We start from the raw sequence: 23,019 nt of genomic DNA, 5'->3' as shown, positions 1-23,019 counted from the left end.
GTGGCTACATTTTTCTCTTGCTGCTCTTTCTCAAAAGTATTAACTTTAGCTTGACCAGTTTGTGTATGTTTTGGCAGAAACAGAAAAATGTGTGACTATCACGTTAACAGTGATAAAAAAAAGATTCATTACATGGTGCCAGACGTAAGAATTGTTTGACAGCTAGTTTGCTTCTTACGTCTCTGTCTTTCTCCACAGGGGGAGTTGGAACGCCAGCTCCTGCAAGCCAACCCCATCCTTGAATCTTTTGGCAATGCCAAGACTGTGAAAAATGACAACTCATCTCGCTTTGTGAGTTCATCGTTCCTGTTTAAATGATCATTTGTTTGATTTAACCAAATGTAAAGATAGTAAGTAACCTGAAGGGAAACAGTTTTATGTAAACTCCACATTGTTTATCAGTGCAGTTGCCTTAACAGATATGTACAAAGAAATGAAAATAATCTAAACCTGTTTTATGTCATTCAATGCCAATCTGCAAATATTTCTTTCAGGCTTTTTGTTTTAAATATATAACTTTTAAGTATTTGAAAAAAACTGTTTAAAAAAATGAGTTCAAAGGACTTTTCTTTTTTGAATACGTCCTGGTTCTCAGATACCATAATTTCCTAAAAATCTACTAATTGAAAATTGGCCGATGCTTCACTTTAAATATGTTGTTATCTCTGAAAATTGTCGCTCTTAGCATTTTATTTTTGAATGACTAAGTTAACAATGTGGCCAAGGTTAACCACCATGGTGTTCCGTCTGGAATTAATCACATGCTGTCTCAGATGAGAAGCAATGAAGACCAGTAGACACATATTTACACACACTTACATCCACACATTCACTGTCAGGAAACCACAGACATGCCTGAAATTCTTTCTGACCTGTTAACCTGGTTCTTCTTAATATAGGCATTTTGTTCTCCTCTGTGTCTCTGTCATCTGTGTGAATCCACAAAGTGATATTTAAAATGTGCTGGAAGGGAGAAGAAATATATGACAGATGCACACACACACACACACACACACACACACACACACACACACACACACACACACACACACACACACACACACACACACACACGCTTCGGGACACTCTGACATTATAGACTTGTTTTATTAACCTGTGAAGTTTTAACAAGTTCAACATCTGGTTTTAACATAAACATGCATCTTGTTTTCTGCAGGGGAAGTTCATCAGAGTCAACTTTGACGTCACAGGCTACATCGTTGGGGCAAATATTGAAACTTGTATCCTCAATACTGACACAGGCTGAAGAAGCAGATGGTCAATGGATTATTTTAAACCCCATGAAAAGATAATGTAGACATTGAGTTTAGATCTAAGGGCAGTGGTTAGGCTGTAAGACTCACCACTGCTTAGGCTCACTTAACCACAAGAATGCAATTCCCTGTTCTGCAAAATCTCCAGACAGAGCTAGAGGGCACTGAGCTTAATGGAAACCACATTTTTATTGATAGTCATCATTATTATTTGTTTATTCACGCTTGGGGAGGAAAATAATGGATCCTTCAGGTTATATTTCTTTCTTGAATAAAGATTTGATTGTGATAACTTTGGATTCTTCTAAGATCTTGGTTTTTACCTGTTTCTTCACATGAGCAGAAATTCTGCAGCAACGTGGTAATTTTTTTACAGTATAAGTTTCTTGATTATTTCTTTTTTTATGCTGTAATTTCCTGGTCAGTCCTTAACCTTTGCTCTCAGACCTTCTTGAGAAGTCGAGAGCCATCAGACAGGCCAAAGATGAGAGGACCTTCCACATTTTCTACCGACTGCTGGCAGGGGCTGGAGAGCATCTCCGAAGTGAGTGTGGAGCAATCCGGATAAACAAAAGCACCAGAGCAATGACAGCGAGGTTTCATGCTTGTGCCAGTTTGCCTCAGGCGAGAAAGAGAGCTAAAGGAAACTGGTTTGAATTAGCACTAGCCAACCAATCTTTTTTCCTTGTTAACTTTTAATTAAGCTTGTTAGTAGATTGTTTCATGGTGATGCAGAATGTGTTTTGATAGCATGTTTGTCTTATGAACTAGTGGTTTTATAAGGTCACTTGATCTCTCCCTCACTTATTTTGAGTCTAGACCGAATTCTCTTTATGAAACATGGATGCAAATGTACCACATACTTCACTTTAATGTTTCTGTCCATCAAACAATTTAAATTATTTGTGAGGGTAAATCAACATGAATCACCGTCCTAATACATTTTACAAACAGAAAATATCCTAATATAACAACATGAATAAGAGGATAGTGTTTAAACTTAACAATCACCTCTTTCCTTTCCTTCTGCAGCGGACCTGCTCCTCGAAGGCTTTAACAACTATCGTTTCTTGTCTAATGGTAACGTTACCATCCCTGGCCAGCAGGACAAGGATAATTTCCAGGAGACTCTGGATGCCATGCACATCATGAGCTTCTCCCATGACGAGATTGTCTGTGAGTAAAACTTTCCAGATGTGCCCTGAAACGCTTTCTATAATTTCATCCGTTTGTTTCCTCTCTTACTGTGCTGTTACCTAATTTCCCCCCTCTGGGGAAAGCTGAAATGTTATCTTATCCTTGCCAGGCATGTTGAAGGTGGTCTCTGCAGTGCTGCAGTTTGGCAACATTATCTTTAAGAAAGAGAGGAACACTGATCAGGCCTCCATGCCTGAGAACACAGGTAAACATCAAACAACCAGTCAATGTCACCATTCCTTCCTTGTGATTGTGATTGTTTGTCTCTTTGTATTGGAATGCTTGTAATGTTTGGATCACTTTAGCAGTATCAGATGTTCCTGCAGTCTGGACTATACACAGACTGTTCATGACGATACAAATAATCACATTCCTTTCAGTACAAGAAAGAATAGTCAGATTAATATGTGAAATGGTTAGTTTTATTAAGTCTGCTGATATGTGGTCAGATCCATTAAACATGCTGATCATAGTTCCATAAAAGCTCTCTTAAACTAAGACTCTGACTCATTACGTCTTCTCAACCAGGCCAGTATTTTTACAATTTGGGTCATATATCCTGGATTGTTAAAACAGAGTTCTGGGCTGTTGCTTTGATAATTACATTTCTTTATAATTTCAACCTAAAACTTAAATCAAATCAGATTCTGAATATAGCTAAAAAAAACACCAATCTGTTTTTGTATGAAATCTGAAATTTATATTGAGCAATATGTCACATGCCTCCTACTTCCTTGCACTCCCAGTGGCGCAGAAGCTCTGTCACCTGCTTGGAATGAATGTTATGGAGTTCACCAGAGCAATCCTCACCCCGAGGATCAAAGTGGGACGAGACTACGTACAGAAGGCCCAGACCAAAGAACAGGTAAAGTGGCATTTAACTCCAAATGAGGATTATGTTTCCATTCCATGTTTATCCATTTTTTTCTTAGCTGTTAAATAAGTGCAAACATCAAACCTGTAAGGATTCCAGTTTGTATATCTTTGCTTTGATATCTTTCTGTTCGTAGTACACCTCACTTTTGCCCATTTTAAATCAACAACTCTTAAACTATAACAGCAACACAGAGTTAATATTCCTATAGTACCTCTCATGTCTCAGTGGAGACATGAGAGGTACTATATGTATTTTTAAAGGTTCTAAGTCTTTCATAGTTACTCACCCTGGTTGTTTTCTCAGGCTGACTTTGCTGTTGAAGCTCTGGCCAAGGCAACATATGAGCGGCTGTTCCGCTGGCTGGTCCACCGCATCAACAAGGCTCTGGACAGGACCAAACGCCAGGGTGCATCTTTCATCGGCATCCTGGATATCGCTGGCTTTGAAATCTTTGAGGTGCTGATTGTGGTGTTTAAATACTAACAAACTAATTTCTACAAAATTCAAACAACCTTCTGGATATTGAAGATTAGTTTTGGTTTTTTTATGTAGATTCAACTGAATCCACTGATCCAGGTTATCTGATCATTTGGGTTTTTTATTACTTTAATGAAGTCAAAACACATTTACAAAATCATCAACTAGAAAACCTGCACCACAACTAACAAACCTCTGCTTTACGCTTTCTTTCAGCTGAACTCATTTGAGCAGCTGTGTATCAACTACACCAATGAGAAGCTGCAGCAGCTCTTCAACCACACCATGTTCATCCTGGAGCAGGAGGAGTACCAGAGGGAGGGAATCGAGTGGAGCTTCATCGACTTCGGCCTGGACCTGCAGCCCTGCATTGACCTCATTGAGAGGCCGGTCAGTGTTCCCCATTTATGTGTGTGACTGTAACTGTGTCTGCCTATGAATACGTGTGTTAAACGATTTCTTCCTTCTCAGACTAACCCTCCTGGTATCCTCGCTCTGCTGGATGAGGAGTGCTGGTTTCCCAAGGCAACCGACAAGACCTTCATAGACAAGGTGCTCCAGGAGCAGGGCACACACACCAAGTTTCAGAAGCCGCGTCAGCTCAAGGACAAAGCAGACTTCTGCATCATTCACTATGCAGGAAGGGTATGTATTTCAGGCCCATCAAGATGTGTTGCATTCTGACTGCTCTCTTGGGTAGCTTGTTGGTCCATATACCTAAGTATGCTTCTACTCTTAAAAGAGCTCTTAACAAATGCAACAGGCATTTTTGAAATCCATTATTCATGTCTTCTCTATAGCCTCAGATTCATCCATGTCTTTTCCTTATGCAACAACTGTGTTTCTGGCCTGTTTTGAGGCCTTTCTCGGAGGCACAGATTTAGCTCCCTTCAAGGCACAGTTAACCTGGTCATTGCCTGAAAACAATAGCCCAGTTGTCGTACTGCTGCTGTAGGAAACTCACATCTGGTTCACATTGGTGTGCGATTGAGTCTTCAGTGCCTTGTGGTTACATAACATGAAGTTTTTTTCAACTTTCACCTCTGTGTGGTTGTCTGCCATCTGTATAGAGAAAACGATACTACACAACATTCCAGAGAGGACGCTTGTCAGTCGCAGCATGAAAGCTGATATCATCCCTAGAGTGGTGGTTTAATTAGGTCTATCTGTCTCTTCTTCCTGTTGCGCATGTGTGTGTATATGAACACAGTGAAGAGCCTCTGTCCTGGACCTGAGCCTTGCCATGACAAACAGGTGAAAATCTCAGATTCAGCCCGAGTATTCGATACTGGAGCCAGCATTAAATTTGAACTTCATCAAATAAACCCTGCATGACTGCATGCAATACTGAAGAGGAAAATAAGTGCAAACACAGTGAGTTTTCTTTTCCCGGATTCGGATGAAACCCATATGGAATTCTTATTCTTACATTCCTCATCTCAGGTTGCCGACAGTGTCAATTATTTCTTATTATGTTCTGCTCTTCATAGTACGTTAGACGTTTGAGAAACACATTCAAATAAAAGTCATCATCATGTTACAGAGACTTATCCCATCAACCCTCTATGGTCCAGTTAGACCTGACTGAGCTGTCAAAAATGTATAATGTGAAAGTAATATCAATTCTTTTTTTTAACCCTAGTTAAATTAGATATTATGTTGAGGTACAACCCAACAATGATTATCATTATGTCAGTATTGTGTACTACTTATTTACTGAACTTTTTACCACTCTTTGTATCTATTATTGTCCTTCGTAGCACATCTGGTACTGCCTGTGAGATAGAACAAATGTGTGGTATTTAGAAACAGTGCCAGATCTAGCTGTCCTCATACAGCACAGACTGCTGCAGACAGGTGAAGCAACAGAACTGCAGCAATTAATCATGGAATGAAAGCCAGTCCTCTCAGAGTGTATGTTTAAAGCATGTTTCTTACACAGTTAACCCTGGGTGTAACAGTAATGAAGGGAAAGTATTGCATTATGTGACTATTTCAACTCACAAAATGCCCTGAAAACACTTAAAAAGATGCATATCAACTGTATAGCCTACTAATTACTGCTTACTTCTACCTCAGAGGATAACATTGTAGTACTACATTTACTTGTCAGAGGAATGTTACTGTTCACGTTGTGGTTGCAGAATATTCGGAATTTAGGGGATTCAGAATTGACTTACAATATATAACAATTAAATATGATGTATTATTATTCCTTAAACTATTAGTTAGTATCATATTTTACAGCGGGGAAATATACTAAGGGGGAAAAACACGCCCAATAAGTAGTACTGGCTAGAACATTGGTGAAATACACTAAGCGGAAGAATTCATTTTCGTACAAAATGTGAGTTGCAATGGCAGAGTAGTGCTGTTTTCGTAGGCGAGCCACTAGCGCTCCTTGACTCTAGGGAAGTGAAGACAAATTTGGTCTTAACGCTTTACAGCATTCATGTAGCGTCTATATCAAGGATCCAACAGAAAAAGTGACCTGCCGAGCAGCCTGCTGCCCGCTGTGGAAGTCATGCTGGACTGCAGAGCCCTGAAGCTCTACCCCTGTTGCTACACAGGGCGCTGTTTGCTTTTTAATTCAAACGTGTCGCTTGTTGAAATTTCACCAAATTCCACAATGCACTCCATGGAGTCCTCAGTAATACATCCACCAAATGTAAAGTAGATTGGAGGAGCGGTTCTCAAGATATTTAAAGGAGAGACAGACAGAGAGGCCCCGCTTTCTAGTCAGATGAAAATAAATTATTTCTTGATGCTTAGCCTGTATGTATTTGAGATTTGCAATTGAAATAAAGTAGAACATTTTTTTATTTTCCCTGTGTTTCTTTAGGTGGACTATAAAGCTGATGAATGGCTCATGAAGAACATGGATCCCCTGAACGACAACGTGGCCACGCTGCTGCACCAGTCGACTGACAAGTTTGTGGCTGAGCTCTGGAAAGATGGTGAGTCTCTCAACATTTATGTTGGTGTTAAGGAGCTCATAGGTTCATTAAAAGCTCAATCTGTGGTATGCATTCTGAATAAACATGCATTTATTCTTATCAAACCAGAATTATGGGCACAAAAAGAAAAGCATTTAAAAACATTGGTAATGTTGATCAGTTGGTTTGTCAACCACTATTGTCTAGACTTGCATATATTTTAGCTTAAAGCACAGTTGTGCCTAAAATCAGCCCTACGGAGCCACTATGATGGCTGTAGACTCTACAAAGCATACTAGAAACAACAGACTGCAGTATTTAATGAAAAAAGGGAAATATATTCTCCGTTCTCTCACACTTCCTGTCAGAGTTTCTTTCAGCAGTGTGTTTGATGGTTTCTCTAATGTTGGATGAGTTTTGCCAGCAAAAACATGAAGTGTAAGACATTCATCTCTCAGAGCTGAATGACAGATTTATTGCTAATCCTGTTTTTTCTCCCCCAGTGAGTGCACAGTTATTATTTCAATCAGTTAGCCTTCATAGTCATTATTTTTATAAGACATTTGTTTTTATGGAATCACAGATGGAAAGCAAATAAGTTATATAACACTTTCTGGACTAATCCTTCTCCTGATAAATGTTCAGCTATGGTAACCCAACTCTTTAATAATATAAATGTTCTGTACTATTACAGTGCATGAACTGACATCTACTCTTCAGTCCTCTTTTTTTAAAGCTAATTAATGCTTGTGAAAGGTTGTATGTTAGTGGGTGTATGAATGTTGGGTGTATGTGCTTGCCTGCCCACTTTATTTCTCTTTCACTCTCCTGTCTTCTTTCTATGTCTGTGTCTCTGTTGCTGTAGACATTCAGACGTTTCAGAGAGCCTCTTTCTATGACAATGTGTCTGGGCTCCAGGAAGCTCCAGGTGAATGATAGAAACATTTAACCCAATGTCCCACTGGCTTCTCCTCATCCTCTCCGCTGCAGGGATCATTGGTTCCCTGTCCTGTCCTGGCTGCACTGTGCACCCCTCTAAAGATTCCCCTCTGGCTTTGCATGGCTATAAAAACGTCTGACACTAAGACCTTTCATTCTTTCATGAGTGCTGGTGGCTTACTGTCACTCTAAATAATCAAATAACTTTCTTGAATAAGCTAGGAAAGGCATTTATTTTCATACTAGTGCAAAACAAAAAGGCCTTAAAATCTAAGATAATTTAAGCCAACTAAAGGGGGTACGGTAAGGAATCTCGACTGGTTATAAAACACGCTAAGATAGATAGAAATTTAGTCTATGCATAGCTGCCGTAGATAGCGGTCCACCGATCAAATTATATATGATATTAATAATTATCCCTGTAACTATTCAATCTTTTGTGCATTCAACAAGCTTAACCGAGAGCATGTGCGTTGGAGCTAACACAGATATCAGTCTCCAAATTAATTTTGAGGAAGAAAAGGAGGTTGATCCAGAATTGATTTAAGTTGTTGCTTACTTAGTGCTTTATATGTTCTGAGAGAATATCTGGCCCAACTCATCAATCATTTTTATTAAAAGACGAGTCACTGCAGTTGTAGGTTTGAAAGTTCAAATCTTAATGGGGTTGTGTCCTTGATTTGACTTCAGGTTGCCTAGGCAATGAGAAATGTAATCCAAAAATGTTTTGGGTTGTCACAATAATACACAGCTTTAAAATTGCCTAGGATGTTATTAGCTTAGATTTATTGTAGCTAACAAAGAAAACTCAGAAAGCAAGTCAATAGACTAATCATGCTAACTGCTGTGATTTTATAAATTTGCTATTTTAATATTTTACGTTTAATCCAGTGGTTGATATAAAAGTTTTATAGCTTCCCTGTTTAAGCAATATTCAAATATATGTTACAAATGTAGGGGTTAGCAGAGAGAAACAAGCTTGTGTATTGTTGTCCATAGATTAAAACCAGCTGATAGTCTCTGGTCACAGCTGGTGTGATACCATTGTCTGTCTTCATGCTTTATCACAACATAAGAAAAGAGCAAATCCTGCTCAGTTGAAGACTTCAGCCTTTATTGGCAACATTAAGATAAAAGACAAGTCATTGGCTTTTCTCTTTTCTACATTCATGTCAATAGCACGACTCTGCATTGATGTACTCTGCACATGTATCAGTAAAACCAACATCACAATATCTTTTCATTAATACAGTAATCTCTCTGTTTCTCTTCATATCATTTTTCATCACCAGTCGACAGAATCGTAGGTCTGGACCAGGTGGCAGGCATGAATGAGACAGCCTTTGGTGCCGCCTACAAGACCAAGAAGGGCATGTTCCGCACCGTGGGACAGCTGTACAAGGAGCAGTTATCGAAGCTGATGGCCACGCTGAGGAACACCAACCCCAACTTTGTCCGCTGCATCATCCCGAACCATGAGAAAAGAGTGAGTTTAAAGATTATCACAGGGACCCTCTCTACCTGCTGGACTGAGAAACAGCTCCACTAAATCATGTTAAAAGCAATATATCCCAGAGGACAGACACACTACAGTGTTTGTTACTGAAACTTAAGTTAAAATACATCCCATTCAAGTCTAAATAAACTGTATTTATCATGCACCTTTACCTCTACATTCAAATGTTCCCCATCTTCATCTCCTTATTTTTCTCCCCCTCTTCCCCAGGCTGGTAAACTAGACCCCCACCTGGTTCTGGACCAGCTGAGGTGTAATGGTGTACTGGAGGGGATTCGCATCTGCAGACAGGGCTTCCCCAACCGCATCGTCTTTCAGGAGTTCAGACAGAGGTAATGTTGTAATGTCAACTTCACTAGTATGATATAAAACGTATAAAAGTACATTGGATAAACAGAATTGTCAGGAATATAATATAATAGAGATTGTGTATAAAAGTGTTTCAGAGAATCATAAATCTCTCCCCCTTTTCAACTTCTTATGATATAATGCATGGCTTTATTTATATATATATACCAGTATACTTTTGCATCTATCTGGGTGCAAAATATACTTTTGCAGTTATCAGTTATCTATCAATAAAAGATAGATAATATAATGGATCCGGTTTCACCTTTGTCTTTGATATTCTCTCTGCTCTGTGTCCAGGTATGAGATCCTCACCCCTAACGCCATTCCAAAGGGCTTCATGGACGGCAAGCAGGCCTGTGAGAGAATGGTAAGGACTTGGGATTCAATACAGGACAAATGATCTTGACTGCTTCCTCAGAGGTCACAAGGCTCATATGTATCATGTCTCATTTTTATGATGAGGCAATTGTCGAATTTCTTCTCTGGGGATCAATAAAGGCTTATCTTATCTCATCTTAAAATGTTTTTTATTTAAGAAGTACAGTATGAGTAAAGAATTAAGAAGGAAGAATTTATAAAGAATTCACTCAAGTTACACACAGCTGTTTTTCCTTCAGTTACCTCTAGTAGCCCTTTCCCCCTTCAATGTCTCTCTGTCTTTGATAGATCAAAGCCCTTGAGCTGGACGGCAACCTGTTCCGTATCGGCCAGAGCAAGATCTTCTTCAGGGCCGGAGTCCTGGCCCACTTGGAGGAAGAGAGGGACCTGAAGATCACCGACATCATCATTTACTTCCAGGCCGTCTGCCGGGGGTATCTGGCACGCAAGTAAGGGTTGCTCTACTGCTGCCGTCTGCAACTGAGATGCAGTCATTTCTACATTTCTGATCCGTGTCTTTGTTCTCCTCCTCTTTCGTTGTAATGCTTCAGGGCCTTTGCAAAGAAGCAGCAGCAGCTCAGTGCTCTGAAGGTTCTCCAGAGGAACTGTGCTGCCTACTTGAAGCTTCGTCACTGGCAGTGGTGGAGACTCTTCACCAAGGTTTGTGTGTCCGTACAAGTATGTTGTCAATGGTGTTTGTGCAACAGACGCCATTTGTTCGACTCTAGAGGTCACAAATCTCAGATTTGTTGGTGGAGATCATCCTCTGAAACATCTGTGTCCATCCGTATCCACAGGTGAAGCCTCTGCTGCAGGTGACCAGGCAGGAGGAGGAGATGCAGGCTAAAGATGAGGAGCTGGTCAAGGTGAAAGAGAAGCAGACCAAGGTGGAGGGAGAGCTGGTGGAGATGGAGAGGAAACACCAGCAGGTCAGTCACAGCTGCAGCAATACAATATAAACTGCAACATTGGTACCAAATTAAAACAAACTGTTTAGATTTTTTTAGGATGCACAATTAAACGTTTTGACATTTTTTACGTGTAGTTAATTGAGGAGAAGAACATCCTAGCAGAGCAGCTGCAGGCAGAGACAGAGCTGTTCGCAGAGGCAGAGGAGATGAGAGCTCGTCTGGCTTCCAAAAAGCAAGAACTGGAGGAGATCCTTCATGACCTGGAGTCCCGGCTGGAGGAAGAAGAGGAGCGGAACCAGGGCGTGCAGAACGAGAAGAAGAAGATGCAGTCCCATATCCAGGTGTGTTCCATTGATGTAGTGGTTACTGAAAAACAATGTTTGCACCCTTGGAAAAATATTACGACATTTTGCTATTTCAAATTACTGAAATATATAATTATGTTTAAATACTTGCGTAGGACTTGGAAGAACAGTTGGATGAAGAGGAGGCTGCCAGGCAGAAGCTGCAGCTGGAGAAAGTGACAACTGAGGCCAAAATGAAGAAATCTGAAGAGGACATTTTGTTACTAGAAGACCAGAACTCCAAATTCCTCAAGGTGAGAGAGAGAGGGAGTTCTGCAGGTCCACATTCAAGCTGAATTAGAGATGGAGGGTCTCTCAGTCTCCAAAAGGCTTTAATATGCACTCGGTAGTAAGATACAGGCAAAAATTTTGGATCATTAGAATATTTTGATGCTGAGTTGAGCAGCTTGCTGTGCGCTAACCTACCTGCATCTCTGTCCTTTAGGAAAAGAAGCTGTTGGACGACCGAATCAATGAGATGACCTCGATGCTAGCTGAAGAGGAAGAAAAGGCCAAGAACCTGGGCAAGGTCAAGAACAAGCAGGAGATTATGATGGTCGACCTGGAGGGTAAAGGAGTGATGTAAAATACAGAATTCATAGAATATTAAAGTGGAAAAATTAACCTGTAGAGTTACCACAACCAAAAAACGTTTCTTAGTGTTTTATAAAACCACTGCATCCTCTGTTTTCTAATTTAGAGAGACTGAAGAAGGAGGAGAAGACCCGTCAGGAGCTAGAGAAGGCTAAGAGGAAGCTGGATGGGGAGACGTCTGACTTCCAGGACCAGATAGGCGAGCTGCAGGCCCAGACAGAGGAGCTGAAAACTCTGCTGGGGAAGAAAGATGATGAGCAGCAGATGATATTGGCTAGGTAGGCGATACTGGGACCACCATTAATGAGCTCAGTTCTGTATGGCATAACATTTGTGTGAGCCAAATATGGCTGTAGGGAGTTCACATATTGAGTCATTGACATTCTGCTTCATGAGGTGAGTCACTCCGATAAGTGCTACATAGCTGTACAGAATGGTCACACCTGCTGTTTTATATCAAGCATTTTATTGGACTGACAACTCTCCAGACAAGGGTAGACCAGTGATGTTATCATCTTGTAAAATAAAAATATTGCCTTTGAGCTTCAAGGTATTGTTGACATGCTGCCTGTATTTATTTACTGATTCTCACTGCATTGGAAAGTGTTTGTGATGTGTGACTCTGTCATTGGTGTGCATGTAATTTGTGTGGTCTTAATGTGCAGTTGTAGGTCTAACACCCTCATAAAGTTGGTCTTAACAACATAAAGCTCCTTCAAATGTGTCCCTCAAAGAAAACCATAGCCATCAACTGCTGTATGAAACAGTGTCTCTGCTGCCACCCAGTGGAGTTTTTACACAATGACAGAGCTCAATCTGTGGGTTTAATGTGTGTTGTTTAAGCAATAGATTTTTATAAACTCAGAAGTTTAACATACAAAATAATGAATTATTTCTGACATATATGTAACCCCCATGCCCCCAAAAAACTAAAAGAAATGCTTTTTCTAACACTAGTAAAATGGCTCAGGCCCATCTTTTTTTAGTGGAAGACTGCACTGAGTTTCCAGGTTTTACTTTTCCACTCTCATACCATCACAGTCACAATATTATGCCCACTTGCCATTTGAGAATCTGTTGCATCTTCTTTAATGTTCTTGTCGATTACCAGGGGTGAAGACGAGATCAGCCAGAAGAACAACGCTCTGAAACAGGTGAGGGAGATTCAGGCCCAGCTGTCTGAGCTGCAGGAGGACCTTGAGTCAGAGAAAGTGTCCAGGAACAAGGCAGAGAAACTCAAGAGGGACTTGAGCGAAGAGCTTGAGGCCCTGAAGACTGAACTTGAGGACACCCTTGATACAACCGCTGCCCAGCAGGAACTAAGGTACCACACTCTAAACTTAACATATATAACATATAAAAGACAGTTGGGCATTTAGCCAATCATATTATTATTAAGTCAACAAGAAAGTCACATTTTTTCTTTGTACCTTTTCTGTAGGACCAAGCGTGAACAGGAGGTCGCAGAGCTGAAGAAGACAATTGAGGAGGAGACTAAAAACCATGAATCTCAGATCCAGGAGATGCGACAGAGGCATGGCACTGCCTTGGAGGAGCTCTCTGAACAGCTGGAACAGGCCAAGAGGGTAACGCCTTTCCACAATCTACAATCTTATATCACAGGATTAACAATCCACCAAAGAGAAAGCGACATCACTTTGTCATCTGACCACACTAATGTTTGTTGTTGATTATGTCTAGTTCAAGGCCAACCTGGAGAAGACTAAGCAGAGCCAGGAGAGTGCCAACAAGGAGCTGACCAGCGAGGTCAAGAGCCTGCAGCAGTTAAAGACGGAGTCCGAACACAAGAGGAAGAAACTGGAGGCTCAGCTGCAGGAGTTCACGGCCAGAGTCACTGAGGGAGAGAGGGCCAAGGGAGAGCTGGCCGACCGTGCACACAAACTGCAGGTGGACATATTTGATTAAATACAATGAAATCCGTCCTATTGTCATTGATTATGAACGTCAGCTTGTGAGAATTAATAATAATAATAATATGAACAACTTTATTTATATAGCACCTTTCAAAACTTATGTTACAAAGTGCTGTACAATAAAAGCATGATAAAAGTAATTAAGATATAAAATAGAAGCAAGATAAATCATCGAAAAGGAGACAGCAAATGTATGAACACTAGATGCATCAAGGTCTTTTCCCACAGAATGCGATAACGGCCCCATAGTGCTTTGAAACCCATTATTTCCAAGTGCTTGCACAATGCCAGTACGGCTTTTTGCTGCGATGTGCACTGATTCCAACAGCGATCACAGCGCTGTGAACGACGCTTAATGCTCATCTTAATACAATCGACAAAAAACAAAAATGTATTTGTATCTTTACCCTACCCTACTCCATACTTAAATAATTTAATTTCTTTACACAGTTATTTGAGGTACTTTAAAGGTGCGGTTCAAATGAAAAGCTGCATGCAAAGTTCACTTCTAACAGTTGCAGGTGTGAAAAACTATGATATAGTTTATCTATGATTTATTTGGATCATTTATGCAAAAAAAATGTGATATTAAAATCTTCTTCAAATACTTTTGACTTCCATTGATAACCTGGTAACACTGTGGTACCTCTCCATACAGACTGAGTTGGACAATGTGTCTGCCATGCTGGAAGATTCAGAAAGGAAGGGTATCAAGATGGCCAAAGATGTCGCTGGACTTGACAGTCAGCTACAAGACACACAGGTGACATGCAGTTTCTCTGAGTAAAATCATCAATCCTAAGTTAATGCATTCTTTCTATTAAACTAACCGGACAAATATATTTTTTTATTTAGGAGCTGCTCCAGGAGGAGACACGTCAGAAACTAAACCTCAGCAGTCGCATACGCCAGCTGGAGGAGGAGAAGAACACTCTGCAGGAGCAGCAGGAGGAGGATGAGGAGTCACGCAAGAATCTGGAGAAACAGTTGTTGACCGTACAGGCTCAGGTAGGACTGGTTGTCTCCGCTGTAGGAAACTACCTTTAAATAATATTATCAATTTTTATTCAGAATAATGTTGGGTTTTTTTCGGGTTTTTTAAGCTGTCAGAGAGCAAGAAGAAGCTGGAGGACGATGTGGGAACAATCGAGGGCCTGGAAGAGACGAAGAAGAAACTGCAGAAGGACTTTGAGCTGGCCAGCCAGCGACTGGAAGAGAAGACTATCGGTTTTGAAAAGATGGAGAAGACAAAGACCCGTCTGCAGCAGGAACTGGATGATCTAACTGTAGACTTGGATCACCAGAGACAGATTGTCTCTAACCTGGAGAAGAAACAGAAGAAGTTTGACCAGGTGAGTGCGCTTTATTGGGGATATTTGCTGGGTTTTACAGATATTTCTTACTTTGGATGGAGTGAGTTTGAAAGCTTGTTTTAGATGTATATTTTAAATACTGTAATATAATACAGTATAATACAACATCATTTTGAGCAGCACTCTGACATCCTCCTCCTCCTCCTGCAGTTGCTGGCTGAGGAGAAGAGCATCTCGGCTCGTTACGCTGAAGAGCGTGATCGTGCTGAAGCCGAGGCCAGGGAGAAGGAGACCAAAGCTCTGTCCATGACCAGAGCTCTGGACGAGGCGTTGGAGGCCAAAGAGGAGCTGGAGAGGGTTAACAAGCAGCTTCGTGCTGAAATGGAGGATCTGATGAGCTCCAAGGATGACGTGGGCAAGAATGTGAGTGCTGGGATCAATAAAGCATGTTTGATTTGCTAGGAAAAGTGAGCAGTAGTCTCACCAATCATCTTCTGTTTATTTCCTCACCGTCAGGTCCACGAGCTTGAGAAGTCCAAGCGTACGCTGGAACAGCAGCTGGAGGAGATGAAGACTCAGCTGGAGGAGCTGGAGGACGAGCTGCAGGGCACAGAGGATGCTAAGCTGCGTCTGGAGGTCAACATGCAGGCCATGAAAGCCCAGTATGAGAGAGACCTCCAGGGCCGGGACGACCAGAACGATGAGAAGAAGAGAGCGCTGGTCAAACAGGTGCAGAATCACACTTAACATTAAATAACAACACTTTAACAACAGTTGAATCCCTTCACACTAATGACTTGTGCTGGCCCCTCAGGTGCGAGAGATGGAGGCGGAGTTGGAGGACGAGAGGAAGCAGAGAGGTTTGGCTGTAGCTGCTAAAAAGAAGCTGGAGATGGATTTGAAGGATATAGAGGGTCACATAGAAGGAGCCAACAAGGCTCGAGACGAAGCCATCAAACAGTTGCGCAAGTTACAGGTACGGATTTGATGTTTGAATCTCCATTCAAACCACTCATTCTAAGCATCACATTAAGCAGCCATTCTGAGCCATATGTTTTCTCCTTCAGGCCCAAATGAAGGACTATCAGCGGGAGTTGGAAGACGCCCGTGCTTCTAGAGATGATATTTTCGCCATATCCAAGGAAAATGAGAAGAAACTCAAGAGTCTGGAGGCTGAGATTGTACAGCTACATGAGGTACAGGACAGTGATGTGCAGATATTTTGTAATGTTTGTTGTGTCACATTGTAGCCACTCTGCTTAGTTAGGGTTGGAGGGTGTTGGTTTATGTTAAATAGGTATTTGTATTTACTGTATATTCACTATAAAGTATTGAATGGTTCCTCTCAGCTTTATGGTAAACTAAGAAATACTTGTGTTTAACCTTTGACTTATCTCTGCAGGACCTGGCAGCATCTGAGAGGGGTCGTCGCCACGCAGAGCAGGAACGGGATGAGCTGCAAGATGAAATCTCAAACAGCACATCTGGAAAGTAAGTAACCTTCACCTGCTTGATCACACCATAGTATCAAATGGTGATTATTATTATTTTTGGTCCAAGAGATTAAGAGAAAAAAAACACATAATAATAACAATAGTTGTAAAAAACAACAACAACAGCATAAGTTACTTAAGAAAAAACATAATTAAAAAGGCTATAAAGCAGCATAGCCTTTATTAGTCAAAAGGTCATCCAATTTCCTCATATGTACAATCAAAGTATCAGCTAGTATATTTTACATTTTCAAATACACTCTTTAAGTTGAGTAAGTCATTATACTTCAGAAAATTATAAAAAGAATGCCATCAAGCTTATTATTTCTGATACACACACACACGCACACACATTCGCTTCTTACATGCAAATATTACTGAAAGACCTTTCACTTCTTGACCCCTCAGCAGAAACTTTTAGAACACATAGTTTGGGGTTAAAAGAAAAAAAGAAACTTGATAAAATTATATTTTGATACATGCAATGAAGAAAATAGCCTCTGTGTCTTTATCTTTAACATTTATTTCTTTGTGTGTCAGGTCCGCTCTGATGGATGAGAAGAGGAGGCTGGAGGCTCGCATTGCTCAACTGGAGGAGGAGCTTGAAGAGGAGCAGGGTAACATGGAGCTACTCAACGACCGCTTCAGAAAGACCACTATGCAGGTGAGGTCTTCTGAGCTGAATCAGCGAACATCTTTATTAGTTTTTATTTTCATTGGACTAATTACATCTTTCCATTTGTAAGAATTTTTAACTAGCCTTTGCAAAATGATCAATGACATGAAGTTCCATTTCCTCCTCCCTTACTCTGCACCTCAGATGGACACCCTGACTACAGAGTTGAGTGCGGAGCGCAGCACCGGCCAAAAGAGTGAAAACGCTCGCCAGCAATTGGAGCGTCAAAACAAGGAGCTGCGGGCCAAGCTGGGCGAGCTGGAGGGTTCTGTGAAGAACAGGTTCAAGGCCTCCATCACTGCCCTGGAGGCCAAGATTGGACAGCTGGAGGAACAGCTAGAGCAGGAGGCCAAGTGAGAATTCATACACTGCCCGCCCAGTTTAAACTAAAATATGAGATCAATTGAAACAGATTTACGTGTTTACTTGGGACGCTAAATCTTGCTCTGTTTCTTTAACCTTCACTCGTTCTCCACTAAAGGGAGCGAGCAGCAGCCAACAAGACTGTGAGACGGACCGAGAAGAAGCTGAAAGAAATCTGCATGCAAGTGGAGGATGAGCGTCGCCATGCCGACCAGTTTAAAGAACAAGTATGTCTGACACTGTTAACATTAACACTGATGTGATTTGAGGTTTGCAAGAATTTGCCACGGATCACCATTCGTCCCGCACAAATTGTTTAGACCCACAAAGAGATCAATCACTGTGTTTTGAACTCTCTGGTTACTGCTATTTTTCCTTTTCATCTTCTCGAATCATATGCATTACATTAAAGCACCGATCATAGGTGATCTTTTTTTTAACTCTTGCTTGTGTGTCTGTATGTGAAGGTGGAAAAGGCTAGCTCTCGCATGAAGCAGCTGAAGCGTCAGCTGGAGGAGGCTGAGGAGGAAGCCACTAGGGCCAACGCCTCACGCAGGAAACTGCAGAGAGAGCTGGATGACGCCACCGAGGCCAGCGAGGGTCTAAGCCGCGAGGTTCACACACTCAAGAACCGCCTCAGGTACGCTGTAGCAGATGAAAGCATCCACTGTCTGACATTCACAAATGAGCATTCCCTTTATTATGCCGTGACTCGCATTACGTTTTGGGGTATTCCTTCAAGCCGTCTGTCCCATTGTCATGAACGCGATATTTCAGGAATGAAAGGAATTACTTCAATTTGGCATTAAGATCCACTTGGACTCGAGGATGAAATGATTAGAATTTAGTTGTCAAATATAAAGACCATGATGAAGGGATGCCATTTTGGACAGACATGGATGTAAACTGCAACTTCAGACATACAACTGCAAGACCGTAATGCTATTTGGTGATTAAAGTATCAGACAAATTGATTGGCATCTCTCTGACTATCATTAGTTTTGGGAGGGAGAAGTTACACCTTATCCATTCTTATTGGTTTTTGTAGTTAGGTGACATGTTATTCCAGCAGAAGTTTAATCAGCTAGAAGACGTGGAACCACTTGTGTGGATGTACAGGGTCTTTAAAAACTTACAAACAGAATTAGGCGTAACTAAGTAATGTGTACTTAAATGTTACCAGTTGATGGAGTTGGTAATAACAGATTTAATTTATTTGCCTCAAGAAAGCATATTGGACACAAAAAACTTTAAATCATCAATGTGTTGAATATAATAAACATTCAGGAGCATTAAATCGTAAAAACAGTTAACCTTATTCATGAAACCCTGAGTGGAAATGAGTTCTGATTTAAGTTCTGGAAGAGAATTAGAAACCTTTTGCTTTTTTACCTTCGCTTTACCTCCGGTCCTCTTCCCCTGCAGACGTGGCGGCCCCATCAGCTTCTCCTCCAGTCGGCCAGGCAGACGCCCTCTTCAGGTGGAGGGAACTTCCTTGGACCTCCTGTCTGATGATGAGCTGGAAAACAAAATCACCGACAACAATGCCAATGAGACGCCGGCACCCCAGCCAGAGTAGAACGAGAAAGCCTTAACTTTTGCTCTTCCCAACAGAAATGCTTAGATTTTCCCAACTTGAATATGGACCCTTTTCTTCTGTATGATCTGTCCTCTCCAAACACAAGCAGCATGATCTCGGCAATAAAAAAAAAACTATATTTCTGACCTTACTCCTCAAACCTAAACCTTTGCAGACACCAGCAGTTTGACCCCAAACGCTCTCTTTACCGCCCCACTTAGAGTTGTGAGAAGCACTACTCTGCCTTACCCCTCCTTCTCAAGCTGCAGGGCTGTATAATATATTATCAACTTCCATCATGCATTGAGTATAGACTTATTCAGTAACCTAATATGGGAGATGAGCTGCATCACCGATAGAAGTGCTTTTCATTTAAAAAATGCACATGTGTATAAGTTGTCAACTAAAAAAGGCCCCCTCATGCAGAGACCAGAAAAATAATGATCATAATTACATAATTATTCTCAGTTGGACCAGTATTTAGCCATTTAAAATGCTTCCAAATGCTAAATTATATATATAAAAAGTAATCTGTTCCTTAGATTATTGTTAGAGCACACATTACTATTTTTGCATCAATCTACAGTTTGCTCATCATATAAATCAGTTTAGTTATGTTAGTTGAACTTTAACTGCATAGTATTTTTTCCAGTCCTATGCTAGGATTGTTTGCTTGCATATGAATATAGAAATGTGACTGTAAGCTGCCTTGTCGCCTCAGCGCTATATTAAGTTGCTCTTCTGACGCTGTGTTTTTCTTATGATGATGTTTGACAGTAGGTCTGTGTTGACTTGTAATTATTTGGTGCGAGAGCTGAAAGCAGTGACCACACTGTACTTTTACTTCATTCTTCTGTGCCTTTTTTTCCACTCATCCAAAACTCAAAACCCATTTATGCCACATGTACTAGATATATATTGAACCATGCATAATTTCAATATTCACAAAGTTGCATTTGTAATTTACTCTTAGTGGGAAACTGATTTTCTGTCTTTTTCTGTCCTGCTACTCTTTCTGTTACCACAATGATTGACATGTCAAACCGTGAGGGGTTCTTTGTAGATGGGTGCTATGACTTTTCTTATTGATAACTTTTATACTTTTTGAGTTAAGATTTAAAAACAATCCAATAGACATCAACTGTATTTATATCTCTGCTATTGTATACAGTACAAACTCCATTCGTATTCAAAATGCTCGGTATTGCACATTGATCAGCTGTATCTACGCTAATTATCATGACATGTACAGTTTGAGTTATTAGGAGCCATATGATACATTAAAGTCTATGGATCCCAATTCACTCTGAGTCCTAATTCCATTCATTGAATTAGTCCTTGATTATGCCATGTACATTGTATGAGCTATCAGCCATTGCGTTAGTGATGTCATCCATTTTCAAACTTTTGCAGAAAAATAAGGCCAATCAGCATCAACATGATGCTCAATTCTCAAGTTGCTCTTTTCCCTCCTTTTCTTCTGCCTATTGCTTCAGATGTCCCTGTGTTTAGAAACTAATAAATGAGAAGATGATTTGAGAAAATATTTTTCTCACAGTACTTGTAGGGAGGTTTGACCATTTGCACAGTGTTTCAGAAAATGCATCAACAATAATTCCACTAAATTAAATCCAGATTATAGAAACCAGTGCTAGAAAGTAGCTAAGTACATTTACACAGGAACTGGCTTAGTGCTGTTATTTCTGTTACTTTATACTTCACTACATTTCAGGTGGAAAAATTGCAGTTTTTACGGACATTTATTTAACATCTATAGTTACTGGTTACTCTTTGAAGATTTCAATTTTGGTTTAAGAATAAGATATGATAAAATATAATTCATTGTTAAAGTGGATCACAATCTTTTTGGCTTGTGTCCAAATGGGGGAGTTGTTTGTAGTTCCATCACAGAGACATCCATCAATTTCCTTTAAACACTTATTCTGTTCAGGGTTAGATTCTAAGGGCAGACCCTGGACAGGTTTTATGAATTTTCTTTTCAAAACTACACCATGAATATTTATTACATGCTATGCTATGACTTTATGAATTTTTTATTGCTTTTTTTAAACATGCTACGACCTTTTCTGATGATGCTATACTATGACATTTTTCAACAAACTATACTATGACGTTTAAATTAAAAAAATTGACATGCTATTCTATGACTTTTTTTAATTATTTTTTTCGAAGTACTACACCATGACTTTTTTCTAAATGTTAGACTAGGATTTTATTAATGACAGGCCATACAATGACTTTTTTTCTTGACATTTTTTGACATGCTATACTGTTTTTAAATTTAAAAAAATGTATATACTATATTGTGACTTTTTTATAAAAATATTTGACAGGCTATCCTATAACTTTATGACTTTTATCGACATGTTTACTATGACATGATATTTCATGAGTTTTTAAAGACATTTTTCGACAAACTGTACTATGAATCTTTTCGGATTTTCTTTTCGTCATGCTACACTATGACTTTTTGATAATAATCCTCGAAATGCTATACTATGAACTTTTACATGGCACTTTTTGCCATACTATACTATGACTCATTTTCCACATCCTTTATGACTTTTTTTTTTACATGCTATCCTATGACTTTTTCTTGAATATTTTCGACATGCTATCCTATGACTTTTTTATGACTTTTTTCGACATGCTTTAATATTTAATATAACTGTAATTTAATGTAATATTTTTGACATGCTATACCATGACTTTTTATCACCTTTTTCGAAATGCTATCCTATGACTTTTTATCACTTTTGGCGACATATTAAACTATGACTGTTTTCATCATACCACGACTTTTTTAATGATATTTTTGATGGTAATAGTATGACTTTTGTAATTCTGTGACTTCTTAATAAAAGTCTTCAACATGCTATCCCTGACATTTTTCTACATGCCATACTATGACTTTTTCATGATTTTTTTATCATGCTATACTATGACTTTTTAATAAAAATTCATCTACCTGCTATGACTTTTTTCGAAATTCTTTACTATGACTTTTATTATTTGTTCAACATTTTTTGTTCGAAACAATCATCAGCCACCACTGGATTTATTTGTAAAAATATTCAAATATGAATATTATTTTAGCTGGGTTTGTATTTAGAAATATCACGATTAAACATAGTGAAAATACCTGTGTTGTCTGCTGTCCTAACTTTCCCCTGTGACTTTTGATTGAGTTTTTTACTTGTTATTGACGTACCGTTTAGTCATTGTACGTGTGTCTTCCAAAGTGTGAAGAAAATAAAATAAATTGCCCAAAAGCCTTAACTTAAAAACTGATATACAATAACATATATTTAATCAAATTATAATAAAAGTAGCCTATATCTTCTAAAAATAAAACACAATCACCTGACCTACGATAACAAATCCTAGACCACGCTGTTCTCCACACCTGTGTCAAATTAGTCTCGAATGAAATGCTTTGGTTATCGACAGCGCCACCCAGTGGCCAACATGGAAACAGCATAAAGCTATACTATGGCACATATACTTGACTTTCACCCTAAAAAATGATTTTTTGGGAAAACATTTTTGGGCATACTACTATGAATTTGTAATGTTTTTCTACCTACTTTATGTTTTTTCACATACAGACTTTTTTTTAAATACTATACGATGACTTTTTATGACTTTTTTTTAACAAACCATAGTATGCATACTATAATATGATTTTTTATGAATTGTTGACATACTTTATTACTTTTGACGACATATTATAGTGTGGCTTTTTCAAACTTTTTGACATATTATTAGTTCAGTTTGGCTTTTTAATGACATTTATAATGACATACTATGACTTTTTGACATACTATAGTTTAACTTTTGTATAAC

At 39.6% G+C, this 23,019-nt stretch overlaps 1 protein-coding gene across 8 annotated transcripts in view; it reads left to right on the top strand.

The window, feature by feature from the left end:
• Positions 1-19,317, top strand: part of LOC129098661 (myosin-10) — a 49,829-nt gene extending 30,512 nt beyond the window's left edge. For 4 of the 8 annotated variants that reach the window (XM_054607739.1, XM_054607737.1, XM_054607738.1 and 1 more), the window contains 36 exons: positions 199-291; positions 1,178-1,241; positions 1,720-1,818; positions 2,307-2,450; positions 2,581-2,676; positions 3,218-3,336; positions 3,652-3,804; positions 4,042-4,215; positions 4,297-4,470; positions 6,668-6,782; positions 8,993-9,186; positions 9,427-9,548; positions 9,865-9,934; positions 10,234-10,394; positions 10,497-10,605; positions 10,743-10,874; positions 10,991-11,197; positions 11,317-11,454; positions 11,646-11,769; positions 11,901-12,072; positions 12,906-13,118; positions 13,236-13,380; positions 13,496-13,702; positions 14,387-14,491; positions 14,584-14,736; positions 14,832-15,080; positions 15,252-15,464; positions 15,558-15,770; positions 15,856-16,017; positions 16,109-16,237; positions 16,444-16,532; positions 17,075-17,198; positions 17,355-17,563; positions 17,692-17,800; positions 18,041-18,213; positions 18,999-19,317. In XM_054607739.1, the coding sequence (XP_054463714.1) occupies positions 199-291; positions 1,178-1,241; positions 1,720-1,818; positions 2,307-2,450; positions 2,581-2,676; positions 3,218-3,336; positions 3,652-3,804; positions 4,042-4,215; positions 4,297-4,470; positions 6,668-6,782; positions 8,993-9,186; positions 9,427-9,548; positions 9,865-9,934; positions 10,234-10,394; positions 10,497-10,605; positions 10,743-10,874; positions 10,991-11,197; positions 11,317-11,454; positions 11,646-11,769; positions 11,901-12,072; positions 12,906-13,118; positions 13,236-13,380; positions 13,496-13,702; positions 14,387-14,491; positions 14,584-14,736; positions 14,832-15,080; positions 15,252-15,464; positions 15,558-15,770; positions 15,856-16,017; positions 16,109-16,237; positions 16,444-16,532; positions 17,075-17,198; positions 17,355-17,563; positions 17,692-17,800; positions 18,041-18,213; positions 18,999-19,152 (5,307 nt within the window). In that variant the 3' untranslated portion in view covers positions 19,153-19,317. Of the gene's footprint in view, positions 1-198; positions 292-1,177; positions 1,242-1,719; positions 1,819-2,306; positions 2,451-2,580; positions 2,677-3,217; positions 3,337-3,651; positions 3,805-4,041; positions 4,216-4,296; positions 4,471-6,667; positions 6,852-7,626; positions 7,694-8,990; positions 9,187-9,426; positions 9,549-9,864; positions 9,935-10,233; positions 10,395-10,496; positions 10,606-10,742; positions 10,875-10,990; positions 11,198-11,316; positions 11,455-11,645; positions 11,770-11,900; positions 12,073-12,905; positions 13,119-13,235; positions 13,381-13,495; positions 13,703-14,386; positions 14,492-14,583; positions 14,737-14,831; positions 15,081-15,251; positions 15,465-15,557; positions 15,771-15,855; positions 16,018-16,108; positions 16,238-16,443; positions 16,533-17,074; positions 17,199-17,354; positions 17,564-17,691; positions 17,801-18,040; positions 18,214-18,998 lie in introns of all 8 variants that reach the window. The other 4 variants (XM_054607735.1, XM_054607734.1, XM_054607740.1 and 1 more) reach the window with 3 other exon arrangements.
• The last annotated feature ends 3,702 nt before the right edge of the window (positions 19,318-23,019 follow it).

This window comes from Anoplopoma fimbria, chromosome 11, assembly GCF_027596085.1.
Source record: "Anoplopoma fimbria isolate UVic2021 breed Golden Eagle Sablefish chromosome 11, Afim_UVic_2022, whole genome shotgun sequence".
Lineage (NCBI taxonomy): Eukaryota > Metazoa > Chordata > Actinopteri > Perciformes > Anoplopomatidae > Anoplopoma > Anoplopoma fimbria.
Note: the sequence above shows the minus strand (reverse complement) of the source record. Positions and strands in the feature narration are given on the sequence as shown.